This window comes from Scomber scombrus, chromosome 15 (assembly GCF_963691925.1).
Source record: "Scomber scombrus chromosome 15, fScoSco1.1, whole genome shotgun sequence".
Taxonomy (NCBI): domain Eukaryota; kingdom Metazoa; phylum Chordata; class Actinopteri; order Scombriformes; family Scombridae; genus Scomber; species Scomber scombrus.
The window spans coordinates 25,979,878-25,992,281 of NC_084984.1; the positions used below are offsets into that span (position 1 = coordinate 25,979,878).

Consider the following 12,404-nt stretch of genomic DNA (forward strand, 5'->3'; position numbering starts at 1 on the left):
TAAAGAGTATAAAAATGTTATGTGAGGAGACTTGAAAATGAGGTATGTCCACCCAGAAGTGGATGCAGGCCAGTTTCCAAGAGCGTCACAGCTTAGTGAGGACAAATAATGACATTTAGCTTTAATAACTGTCAAGATACACACTTTATAGTCTAATGATTCATTTTTATTAATGAATCAACTGGCTGAACTATGTATGTCAGTGTCCATTCTGTTTGTCTGCCTATTTGTCTCCCTGTCTGTATCTATCTGTCTGTATCTATCTGTCAAACTATCTTTAATGATATGTCTGTTTGTCTGTATTTGTTTATGTGTCTGTCTGTATTTATCTCTCTTTCTGTCAGTCTTCTGCACTGTCGCATTCAACAGCAGGACGGATCACTATTAGGCAAGGAAAAACAGCGTAATGCAGCAGTCGGTGTCCTTGTATTTCTTCTCGGTTGCACTATTTGGCAGAGCTAGGCAGGGGCGGGGAGAGAGAGTGACTAGCGTCAAGGATGCGGCAATGAGGCCGGAAGTGTAGCGTCGAGGTAAAATAAAAGCTGGTGTTTCTACATTATGTTACAATGCAATTCTTTTTCACCTCGTTCATATTAGTTTTTTTATTCACTGTATTGTCTGCTTTTACATTTAATTAGAATGTCAATGAGGTCAAACTAAAATCATGAATTGAATTTTACATATAAATTGATGAATATACTGTAAATTACAAAGTCAAAACTTCCCCCAAAGAACACATTAAAACAAAGGATAAAAATTGGACCACAAATTATTTCATAGATATTAATTCTTGAAGGACCCTTTTATTTTTATATTATTGCATATTTTTTGTCAATTTAGCAGAAGAAATATGTTGTGAAGTGTTTTAAGAAGATCAAAATGACACTTCCCACATTGGTATTTCCAGTGTCAGCTTCTCATTTTCCCAGCTAGGAAGATTATGTGCTTGCTGTGGTATAAGGTTGTTAAATTAACAAACATCTCCAATGCTAAGTCATGCTAAAACCACCATATATTCTGTGTTAATATTAACTTTTGATGGGGTTTCCCAACTGCTTCTGTGTGCTAAGGATACCATAAACATTAAGTCTGTATTGGAAGCACTGACTGCATATAAATATGACAGCTTATTAAAAGTGAAGCCAAAGCATCTCGATTGTTTCCTGGTGGTTGGCTGCATTACAGGTCAAAGGTCTCACCCCTTCAAATTAACGAACGGGAGATGGGCCAAACTGAAAAAATGAAAGTAAAAGTCAAATATAAATTTCCTGTAGATGGTTTCTGTCATGTTAGGTAGGTCTTATCACGACAGTGTATGTTCAAGTGCTCATTTTTCTGACAAGTTTGCTTTTAGTTATTTAAGGATATCAAAAGGGGAACGTGATGTCATGATTGACAGCTGTGACAACCTCTCTGAAACCTTCTTCAGGTGGCGGGATGACTAAAGGAGCGTCCCATGGGCCGTCAACCCCAAGAAGGTCTATCTGCGGTATCTACAGTATCTACATGACACACCCACTTTATAACATGACACGCCCCCCTCAAAGCCAGTGTTGGGTGGTGTTCTTTTCGGACACTATTCTTATTTTAGATTATTCTTCGTGAAGACCTGACTACTCTAAAATAATTTAATGCAAGTACTCAAATACTGATCATTTTTTAAATGCCTATGCCCAATATTACAATCAATGATTGTAGAGATGAAAGTGAAATCCATCTCCTGTCTGACTGAGAAGATGATAGGAAGAATAAGATGCTTTCAAAAAATGTTCATGCTATTAAATGTAAACTCATAACTTAAACGCAGCCCCAGCTAACTCTTATTACTGTAATATATGCTGTCACACATCTGTTTATGATTGTATGCGCTAAGGCTTTTACACTTTTATTGTGAAAGGAATGACCGGACTTGTGCTGTTTCGTCGTGTGGGACTTTACACTTCGCGGTGAAATGGCTGTGGAGTCTCCGCTGGTTCCTGTGAAGTCGAAACGGGCTCTGTGGACAGACAGCAGGAGGCGAGAATACCCACCGCAGTCCGCCTCCACCTCCTTTTGTAAAAATTAATCACGGTAAGACAGAAAACAACATGCACCTGTCTGTTTAGCCCGCCAGTCAGCCCACAGGTAAGCAACTCACTGAGCGCTCGTTTTATCGGTGGCGTTCTCCCGCCGACGGTTGGTCTGGCGGGGGAGGGGCGGGGGAAATCAGCAGCAGCAGACAAACACAGAGCCAGTCTGCTGCTTTCTTTCTGTCTGGGAGATTTCTGCCTTTTCCGCAGAAATGCCGCCCGACAGTCCCCTGGTCTGAGGCCCCTACCCGCCCCCCTTTTCTCATGATCTGGGGATGTTAATAATTCTGAGTGAAATAAGCGAGCAACATGGCTGACGCTGGCTCTGCAGAACCTGCTTTGGTCGTTTGTCAGTGCAGAGGATGACTGTATATTTATTAATTTCCCCCTAGCCAGTCAGCTATGTGGGGGTCAAACTACCAACCTTATTGGCTGATTGAAAAAGGGGAAAGACACAAAGAGAACAGTGCTGACACAACTGTCAGAACTGTAAACTGAAAGCTGTAAAAACATGTATTTATAACTCAGGGTCTGGTTTGACACATCCTTTCACTGATGCATCTGCAGCATTGTTTCAATGTAATGCAGTAAATAAAGTATAAGAAGCTCAATGGAATGCATTCAATAAAGTGTTCCAAACATTTGACACTTTTTGTTGAAGCTGTTGTAGCTGATTTCAATGCTTCAGTCTGATGGCTACGCCCCTTTTTCCAACTTGCAACAAAATCAAAGGTCAACCTGAAGTCTGATTGTCAATCAGCTGCTGACCTGCTGATGCTCATCTCCGACTGCACAAAAAAAAAAAAGAACTTAGGGAAGATTGTGGAATTGTGTTTTTGTCTGTTTATCACATTTTAGTCTGTTTAGACTGTGGAACCCCAAAAATGTATTATTTCAACACATCTGCGGCACATCTGTCTTCCCACATAAAGAGAACAACGTGTCACCACAGTTGTTATCTTATTTAAATACTCAGTTCACCAGAATTACAATAAAATCACAAATATGGTGTTTTTTCATTACCAAGACTTACTGACGCATAACAGAACGTCTGGCTGTTGTCCCGACGTTTCGTTTCCACTGTCGTCAAAACTGAAAGCTAAATTTCGGTGTCCTTCAGGAGGTACCACTATATCAAGGTACAGGGAATGTTGGTGTTTTTCCGTGGCTGTTGCTTGTGATTGGTCAAGCAGTTGTTGTACTGTGTACAATGGCACAGCAATAACCACCATTGACGACTGAAAATTCGTGATGAAGACCAAAGGAGAGCAGATTCCAGAGGTTTGGCAACGTCCTTTTAGTGTCTTCATTAATTCCATATGTACAAATCGAGGTTGCCTTTTCAATGACGTGGACCCAATCCTTCCAAAGTTGGTAAAATACAATGGGAATTCAGAACCAACCAGCTTTGTTCTACAAGTTCTCAAAGGTCTAAGGTATTGGATGATCAAGGTTATGGTGCGTTAAGTCCTGGGAAATGGAAAAACTGCATTTATGGCGTCTCATAGTATCTGCCAACTACTCCAATACAACGGAAATGACTGTAGTTTTGTTCAGGGTGCTAAAGCATTGAAACTACATTGGGAGTAACTCAACATTAATCATTTTTACAAGAAGAGGTACAATGGTCATACTTTAGTTGTTAGGAAAAATTAGGGAATTGAGAGTGTTTGGTTGACTATTTGACTCGCTGTCTCTCTAAACTCGAGAAACCTTCTCGATGATGTAAACACTTGTGTTACCAGTCCCCTTCTCTCTGGAAACTCTTTAGGGGCTGCTACAGTGTGCAGATATGGTACTTTTGGATAGCCTCAGCGTGTTTCACAAGTCTAGTAAAAAAGTAGCCACGTATTTCTTCGTTTGTCTCTGTCAGTCGTGTGACCCTGGGCTTGGAGGTTGTAGCGGTCCCTTGAGTCTACAGTCTATGCTGGAAAAAAACTAGTGTGTTTATAGCTGTTCCAAACGAACAGTGCTAGAAGGTGAGGTGCAACGCAGATCATCATAGCAAAGGATGAGACGTGATAATTGTTTCAATGTGGGGATAATAGTGCACATTTTCAGACAGGTTCTATTAGGAGGCATTTATTGTGTTGGACTCACATATAAATAGTGTTATAATAGTGAAATAGTTGTGTAAAAAAAGAAAAAAGCTGAACGATATCAGTCACAGATAACAAACATTTTAATAAGGATATCACTGTACTGACATCTCTTATCATTTAGTGCCCAGCATATTAACCAGTATATCAGCTTGGATGATTTATTGCTTGAGCTCAACTCAAATTCTGCAGAAAACAATAGAAAATGTAAATATCTTGTTGATTATTTGATTGTTTCAATTTGCTAGCTTTCAGTTTACTTGTAATTTGACATCAAATGATTGATATGCAGATGAGCTCTGTTGTACAGTGAACTCATCAGTATGCAAGATCGTTTTCAAGAAGCTGGATTAAAACCCTGAAGCGATGCTTCAATTAAGTCTTTTTTTTAGATTCAAGTTTTTATTTCTCAGAGAACATGAACTGGAATGTAAACACTGAACAGCTTTGTGTTTTTAATGACTAAAAACAGTTTTTGGCTGATTCTGTGGAAAAATATTAGAACATGACTTTAAAGAAGTGTCAGGAAAAAGTTTTTACTAGGTTGACTGATGTTGGTTTTTTAATGGTTGATGCCAGTATTAAGAGAGCAGACAGAGAGCCATTATATTTAATGCCAATGTAATCTCATGTTGGTTTTTTTACCTCCAATTAAATACAACAATTTAATAATAATTGCCAAACTTAATTGAATAATTATTTAACAGTAATGTTAGTGTCATTGCATTGTTGACTGAAACCGTGTCGTGTTGCATTGTCTCTGTTTGAAGATCTGCACTCTGTCTGAACTTGTTCGATTAGTTAATAAATAACTATGTTAGAGGTACTGGGCAGAATCTATTTGTTTTTGTTCCCAATGAACATTTATTTAACACTAATGTATTATTCACTTGAACACAGAAATATATTTGAATTAAAAAAATGTGCATTGTCTGTGTTTGCAGGAGTCGACCTGCACTCTACTTATTATTCAACATTTAAAAAAATGTAATCAAAAAACTAAACTCTGGAAAAGAATGGATGAACAATTAATACAAAGTTTTAGTGCACTTAACAGAAGCATTTATTACCATCTTGTTTCTGTGAGAGGACGAAAAATTGTAAACTTGCATACATAAATAAAAAATGAACAAAGTTGGTGTAGTGCACACTGCTCACTGACGTCTGCTCACCGACGTCTGCTCACCGACGTCTGCTCACCGACGTCTGCTCACCGACGTCTGCTCACCGACGTCTGCTCCCCGACGTCTGCTCATTGACGTCTGCTCATAGAATGGTGAAACTGACACCAGGGGGAGCACTAAGTTTCACTTCACGAAAGAGTGGGGCCATCACTATAAACGCCAAAGTCTGTAACTGACTGAGTGATGAAGTTGTACCATTGGTCAACCGACTGCTGCGACTTCCCACATCCGTTTCAGATTAAAAGCCCTCTAGCAGTCCTATTTACCGGCTTCTTGAGCTCAAGCATTGGCCAATGCTAATGATTTCAAAATGCCAGATGTTGGCACGATTAATTGATAAACTATTACTTTTTACTGGTTGAATCACAGAGCTGAAATGAATGTCTTGGTTTGTGCAGTGCTGGGACTTGATATAATCCAGATGTTTTGGCGGAGAACAGAGTGAAATGTTCAGTCTTTAGTATGTTTTTCACCCAGGAGAGCCTTACAGTACCAGTACAGTGTGTGCGTGTGTGTGTGTGTGTCTGGGCTCCACCTCTCTGGTTTCAGTATGTTGAAAGTTAGTTGCTGGACAGAATGACGTTGAGTCGTTTCTGTCCAGTTTTGCTCTGCCCCTGATGACAACAGATGACTAATCATGTGTTGCTCAGGGCAACGGGAGGGAAATCACCACCAGCTGCAGCAAGCACTGAAAAATGCTTCTTATGTTTCTGGTAGGTTAGTTTCTTCTACAGGTAAAGGCCACAGGCTGGAGTACATCAGACTTTAGTCTTTAAGTATTTGTTGTACAAACTGAAATGAGGGATTGTTACTAACTGGACCCACTCACAAGTTTTGTGGCTGATACTGGTCTCAGTATTTGAAAGTTTAAAGATGTAAAGTCTACAGCCACGCTAGAGGCCCTGTCAGGCTGTTTACCATGTCCACCATCTTAGCTTAGTGTGTTAACATAGCATACTAACTTGAGCATATTAGTACTAAACTTTAAGCAAGTATTCAGTCATAAATCAAAGTAATAGATAAACTTAAAACCAGCAAAGATTTACTTTGAAAAAGGTGGAATCAATACATTTTAGCATAAAACAACAATAAATCACCAATTAATATAGTTGCTGGTTGATAGACTAATAGATCAATTGTCTATGTCTAAGTCTAAGTATCGAGTTTCAGGTTGCAAAAAAATAGTGTGCACAGGTCAGGTTCCTGTTCCCTTTTCACTCTTTGACTGTACTAACCACTGTGTTGCATTAGGTTGGTGTGCTAACCATCAGCAGTGAATGACATATAACAAAAAGATAGCTCCAGGCTGGGCGTAAAGCCACATTTCTTGGGTCTAAATTTGGGCTGAATGCCACCTGGGTTCAGTCAGGTGTGAACTTAACTGTGGAGGCATTTATGTGTGCAGCATTTGAGTCCAAGACAAATTTCCCTACAGGGACAATAAAATCTATTGTATTGTATCATACCATACCATCACTTAGTGGCCAAACAAACTCACTACAGCTGCGGTGATACCAGCCAAACAAACAAATACCTGTTGATCTGTCAATGAAAGTAGTTTAGTTTCAGTTTGTCTACAATTTTCCATTTACATTGGTATCTGTAGTTGAAGTTGTAGTGTTTTGCTGGGTAAAGGTCTTGAGCAGAGCTGACAGTGAAGGGTACAGCGAGCAGCTACAGGGTCAAGCGTGTTACAAAACAGCCTGCCTGCAGATAAATAATACACTGCAGGCCTTCCTCACTAGCTCTACTGATCAATAATTAAAGTCTCATGTTCAAGACATGAAACCCTTTGGAGGCTGATCCACTGTGGTCTGATCTGACACGGCTCTCTTACTCTCTCACTAATCCACATCTTGTGTTTTTTTTTCTTCAAAGTTGTCTCACTGGTTTAGATTAAAAATACATTTTCCGTTTGAGTAAAAGTTGACATTATTTTCTTTTTCATATGAGTAGCCTGTTATGTTTTCTTTTTAAATGGATGAATCATTCAGTCCATGACAACTGACAGTAAAACAGTAGTGGGCTGCCCCTTATTGTCAATGATTTGTAGGTCAAGACCTTTTTCGACCATTTTATCGGCTAAGCTCCAGAAACGTTGTCCCATAATGCAACTTTATTTTCCTTATCCACTAACCACTCATAGTCCATCAGTTCATTGTTCATCCATAGACAGTTGGTAATACATTTCCCTCTCTCAGTACATAACTGGAAGTTCCATTGAGCAAGGCATTTAACTTCCTGGTTCACTCCAAACACTGCTGTGATAAATAATACACAGAGGGTCTGATTCTTGACGCTGACTAATGCAGACTGCAGCCAGAATTCAGGGCAGAATGCAGAAATGTCAACCGGAGGCGATACAATCAAAACACATCTGACGTCTTCACTGTGATCTTCGCTGACTGTAGCAGATGTGCATCATGTTTTCCCCTGCTGTTCACAACCAGATTACCAAAACCAGAAAGGCTTGAGTCAAAACAACAAAACATCTTTACCCAAGTTCTAAATACTATTTTTTTCAGGCATTTCACAACCACTTCTCATGGTCTTCCTCAGGGAATTGAGTTGTCTTAGTTGTCAACTGTTGCTTGTAGAAAGTTATTCTGTTATGAGTCATATAAAGACATAACTATGACTATGTATCTGGCAGTTGTTTACATGATAACTTTACGTTCTAAGAGCTTGAAATTTGAACCTTGAAAACCCAAAAAACTGCTAAACATCTTAACACTGCTGCATTCTGGAAACAGGGTAAATAATACCAAACCTGCAATCATCTGTTGTAGTTTTACATGTAGCAGTGACATAACTCCCTTTTTAACCTATTCACTACTCCCTACATAATGCACAGTAAGTAGTTTACTCAATAGTGAGCAGCAAATCAAGATTTCGGGGACTAACTAATCATCGTCATTTTGCATCATCACCATCACATTGTAAGCATGGACACTACTTTTGTCGTTCCATTGTTAAATTTAGAAAATATGTGACCAGACATTTGATGCCAGCTTTCAACAGTGCTATGGACATGTTTCAGTCAGTACCAAATAAGCATTGAGCTTTGATATCCAACCCCTACTGATAAATGGTAGTAAAAGGCTTTCTTACAAGAATTATAAATCTGACAGTGTGTTTTCACTTTTGACAGAGCTAGGCTAGCAGTTTACCCTGGCTTCCATTGTGTGTGCTAAGTTAGGCTAAACACGTCTTGAATGTGTATAAAACCAGAGAATTTCCCAAAATATTCCTCTGAGTGGATTTTTATTTGGTCACTAAACTCATGTGATGAGACAAATCAACTTCAGTCCCTTACATCATCATATTTAACATGACACTGAATGTTTTTTACCCAGTGAATCATGACTGGAGAAGAGCAGTCAATACATGTCATGTTGATACATGTCAGCTAAGACACTATATGAGATCTGTTGTTGTTTTTGTTGTTGTAATTTCTGCTTTTCACCAGTAGATGTCAGTGAAGTTTAGCCCTTCAGGCTGGTGTATAGATGTATAGATCTGTGGCTGGTAGTTATTCTGTAATTCACTAACTGGAGATAATGTGTTTCTATCTTTCTCCTCCTGTTGTTTCAGCCCTGGACAAGTTTGTGTTGTAGCTGTGTGGCTGGGCAGCCTGGCTGCCTCCCTGCCTCCAGATGAATGAAGAGCCCTCCGGGACACAGAGACACAGCTGATACAGGTCAGAGGTCACCCTTTCTACCTAGAAACACACATGCTATTAATATTTAACATGCAGACACAGTGCAAGATAATATAACTTTATTTTCACCATGCAAGTACAATAAAATGTAATTTATACAGGCCTGTAGATGCCAAGTTAAGAATAAATAACTTAAAAATACAGTACTGGTTTTGCTGGATCAAAAATTACATTAAAGGCAAGAATCAGACAAAAGATCTGTACACACAAAACTGCTCATCATTTTATCTTTTGTAGAAGTTGTAACTTGTGTATGTCAGTGTTTTATGTGCTGTGATTTGTTTTTCATCTCAGGGCAGGCAGGTGTTTCTGCAAATATGATGAAGAAAAAGAATCCCCATAAGTGAGTTTAAACCCTTTTTGTATTAAAAATATGTACAATACAAACAATACACCATTTCATAGCAGTTAATGTTGACTGTGCTGTTTTTATGTCTCCGGAAAGAAAACATAAAAGCAGTCTAGGTCCGACCACCAAAGTTCTGTCAGCCACGCAACCACGACGTAACATTGTCGGCTGCAGGATCCAACACGTGTGGAAAGAAGGAGGAGGACACGTGATCTGGAAAGGAACTGTGCTCGACCAGGTAACCAGAGAGCCGAGTAATTACTGACTGAATGAGGATTTAATTGAGGTGTGTGGTAACTCCATAAGGCAAGTTTTTCCATGTCCGTTCAAATATCTGCCACCTATTTCTAACACTTGGCAGTGCTTATTAAACATCAGGCTCATTCTGTCTGCTTGATTCCAGAAAGCTGAGATATGTATTACTATTGATGATTGTTGATTGTTAAACAATATGTGGATAAAAGCGCATAAACAATGGAAAACCATAACTTTTTCATACTTATGTGTGTCCACCAGGTGCCAGTGAACCCATCTCTCTATCTGATAAAGTATGATGGGTTCGACTGTGTTTATGGTCTGGAGCTCCATAAAGATGAGCGGGTTCAGGGACTGGAGGTGCTCCCTGACAGACTGGGTAAAACTGAACTTAAAGCACGACTATACTGGTTTAACACAGTGGTGGAAGAACGCTGCGCAAGTAGTTCACTAGTTTAAGGAAGCTTTATTCTTTATTCAGTTTTGTAACTTAAAAACAAAACAATAAAGATTTTTGAACACATCTAACTGATAATAAATATTAATGTTATTGCATATATTTACCAAATATATACACTGCTGTAAGTGAAATGTAACATTATAGCATCTACTGTAGCATAGTGTAAGATACAAATGTTTAGTGTATTGAGTTATTGTTGGCAGAACTTTTGTTAGCATGCTAATGTTTTCTACTAATGATAATATTGGCAGGACAGGATACATACACAAATTTAGCATGTGTAACATATGTAATGTTTTGTATATTAGCATTTTCATTTTGCATTTTACAAACATAACATGATAACATACAGTGTGGTTCTGTCACATGCTAGTATTTAATAAATTAGCATGTTAAAGTTGGCGAAACATGCTAACATTCAGCATATTAATGTAATATGCTAACATTTAGTAGTAGTAGTATGTTAATTTTGGCACCATAACATGCTAACATTTTTTATGTAGTGTCCTGCTAATAGGTAGTGTATTGACATGTTAAAATGCCATGTTACATGCTAAAATTCAGCATGATTACATTTGATATATAACTGTGAGCATGTCGACATACTAATGCTAAAATGTTAGCATGCTGAGATAAACATTAAGCTCAAAGAACAGCTGAGGTTGAACAATTCCAGGTTACACTGATTAAAACTGAACCATTGAGGATAAACCAGTTTTCTGTGGTGCCACTGTCATGATAAACAATCACAGCATGACAGGCCTGCAAACATGGTGTTTTGTTTCTAAAAACTGTACATTAACTGCCTGGAAAGTAACTTTTGTCTTGATTTGAATTTTTATCCTTGTAGCTAAATCCCGTCTGACAGACGTCAACCTAGCGGACACCATGATAGGTAAAGCAGTGGAGCACATGTTTGAGACGGAAGAAGGTCCGAAGGAAGAGTGGAGGGGGATGGTGCTTGCCCGGGCTCCCATCGTGACCACCTGGTTTTACATTACGTACGAGAAAGACCCTGTCCTCTATATGTACCAGCTGCTGGATGACTACAAAGAAGGAGACCTCCGCATTATGCCCGACTCCAGTGAGTAGAGTTATCTTTAATTTTAGAATTTATTTTTTAAGTTAAAAAAAAACGATGAGCAGAAGGACACGTTAATACCAATAAGTTCAAACATCTCTCACTTCATCTCTCTGTAGATGACACCGTCCCAGCAGAGAGGGAGCCTGGTGAAGTGGTAGACAGTCTGGTTGGTAAACAGGTCGAGTACGCCAAAGAGGACGGGGGCAAACGAACGGGCATGGTCATCCACCAGGTGGAGGCAAAGCCTTCCGTCTACTTCATCAAGTTTGACGACGACTTTCTCATTTATGTCTACGACCTGGTCAAAACTTCGTAAGATTTTGCCGACATCCTGAGCCCCTCCTTCCAGGACAAACAAAATGCAACACATGTTGAAACATCTGAAGCACTTGTTCCTCAGACCATCAAAGACAAAAATCAAGACTAAAAAAAAAAATATCACTACAGAGAAACAGAGGATAGATACTTTGTGGACAGTGGGCTTGTTTTTTGGTCCACTAACGTTAAAAGATGGGGAAAAACTGGTTGGTGAAGGTGAAGACTCATAAAAGACCTTCTTTGACTGGACTTTTTGCAATAGGAAATAATAAATACGGTTTTACAAAAGCCAAAACCTTCAGAAGCCCCAGAATACCTTTCTGAGAACGCCACACAAGGACAGCACAAGTCAACAAAGTCTTCTGGAATTCAGTTTTACGCTAGAAAAGGATTTCGAAAGGACAGTGAGACAGACAATCTCACATTCCAAACAATGCCCCCTGAAAATCCTTTCAGGATTTCTTAAGATCTCCTTACACCAAACTCTTCAAAGACTCTTGAAAACTAATTTGTTCTGGTGTTCAGATACATATACTGGTTTTCAATGTCTTGGTGATATGCAGGATACTGCAATGTTAATTAGAGATCACCTGTAACAAATCTGTGCTAAAAAAAACAAGGAAACAATAAGTGAGAATCTGTTCATTGTACTCCTAGAAAATTTCCATAGATGGATTTGAAAGTTCTCAACAAATTAAGTGCTACAACAACTAAAACATCTGGCCATAGAAAAATGGACAGACTCCCAATGAAGAAGTGTTGATGGTGGAAGCACAGTGTTGTAGAAAACCTCTGTAATCCTTGTCAACTTTCACATTCAGTTAGGACTGGCATCACCGCAGTATGGAAGCCCATTTTTGCCACA

General features: G+C 39.0%; 1 protein-coding gene across 1 annotated transcript; it reads left to right on the forward strand.

The window, feature by feature from the left end:
• The first annotated feature begins 1,932 nt into the window (after window positions 1–1,932).
• Window positions 1,933–12,044, forward strand: LOC133995304 (spindlin-1). The gene is made up of 7 exons (XM_062434646.1): window positions 1,933–2,070; window positions 8,947–9,052; window positions 9,368–9,416; window positions 9,519–9,660; window positions 9,939–10,056; window positions 10,988–11,221; window positions 11,338–12,044. Exons 2-7 carry the CDS (start codon window positions 9,013–9,015, stop codon window positions 11,535–11,537), a joined length of 783 nt encoding a protein of 260 aa, XP_062290630.1. The 5' UTR covers window positions 1,933–2,070; window positions 8,947–9,012; the 3' UTR covers window positions 11,538–12,044.
• Window positions 12,045–12,404: the final 360 nt, after the last annotated feature.

Coding starts and splice junctions, on each gene's coding strand:
- LOC133995304 (XM_062434646.1), top strand. CDS start 9,013: ATGAAGAGCCCTCCGGGACACAGAGACACAGCTGATACAG. Junction 9,417..9,518: donor AAGAAAAAGAATCCCCATAA/GTGAGTTTAAAC, acceptor GTCTCCGGAAAG/AAAACATAAAAGCAGTCTAG. Junction 10,057..10,987: donor GGTGCTCCCTGACAGACTGG/GTAAAACTGAAC, acceptor TTATCCTTGTAG/CTAAATCCCGTCTGACAGAC.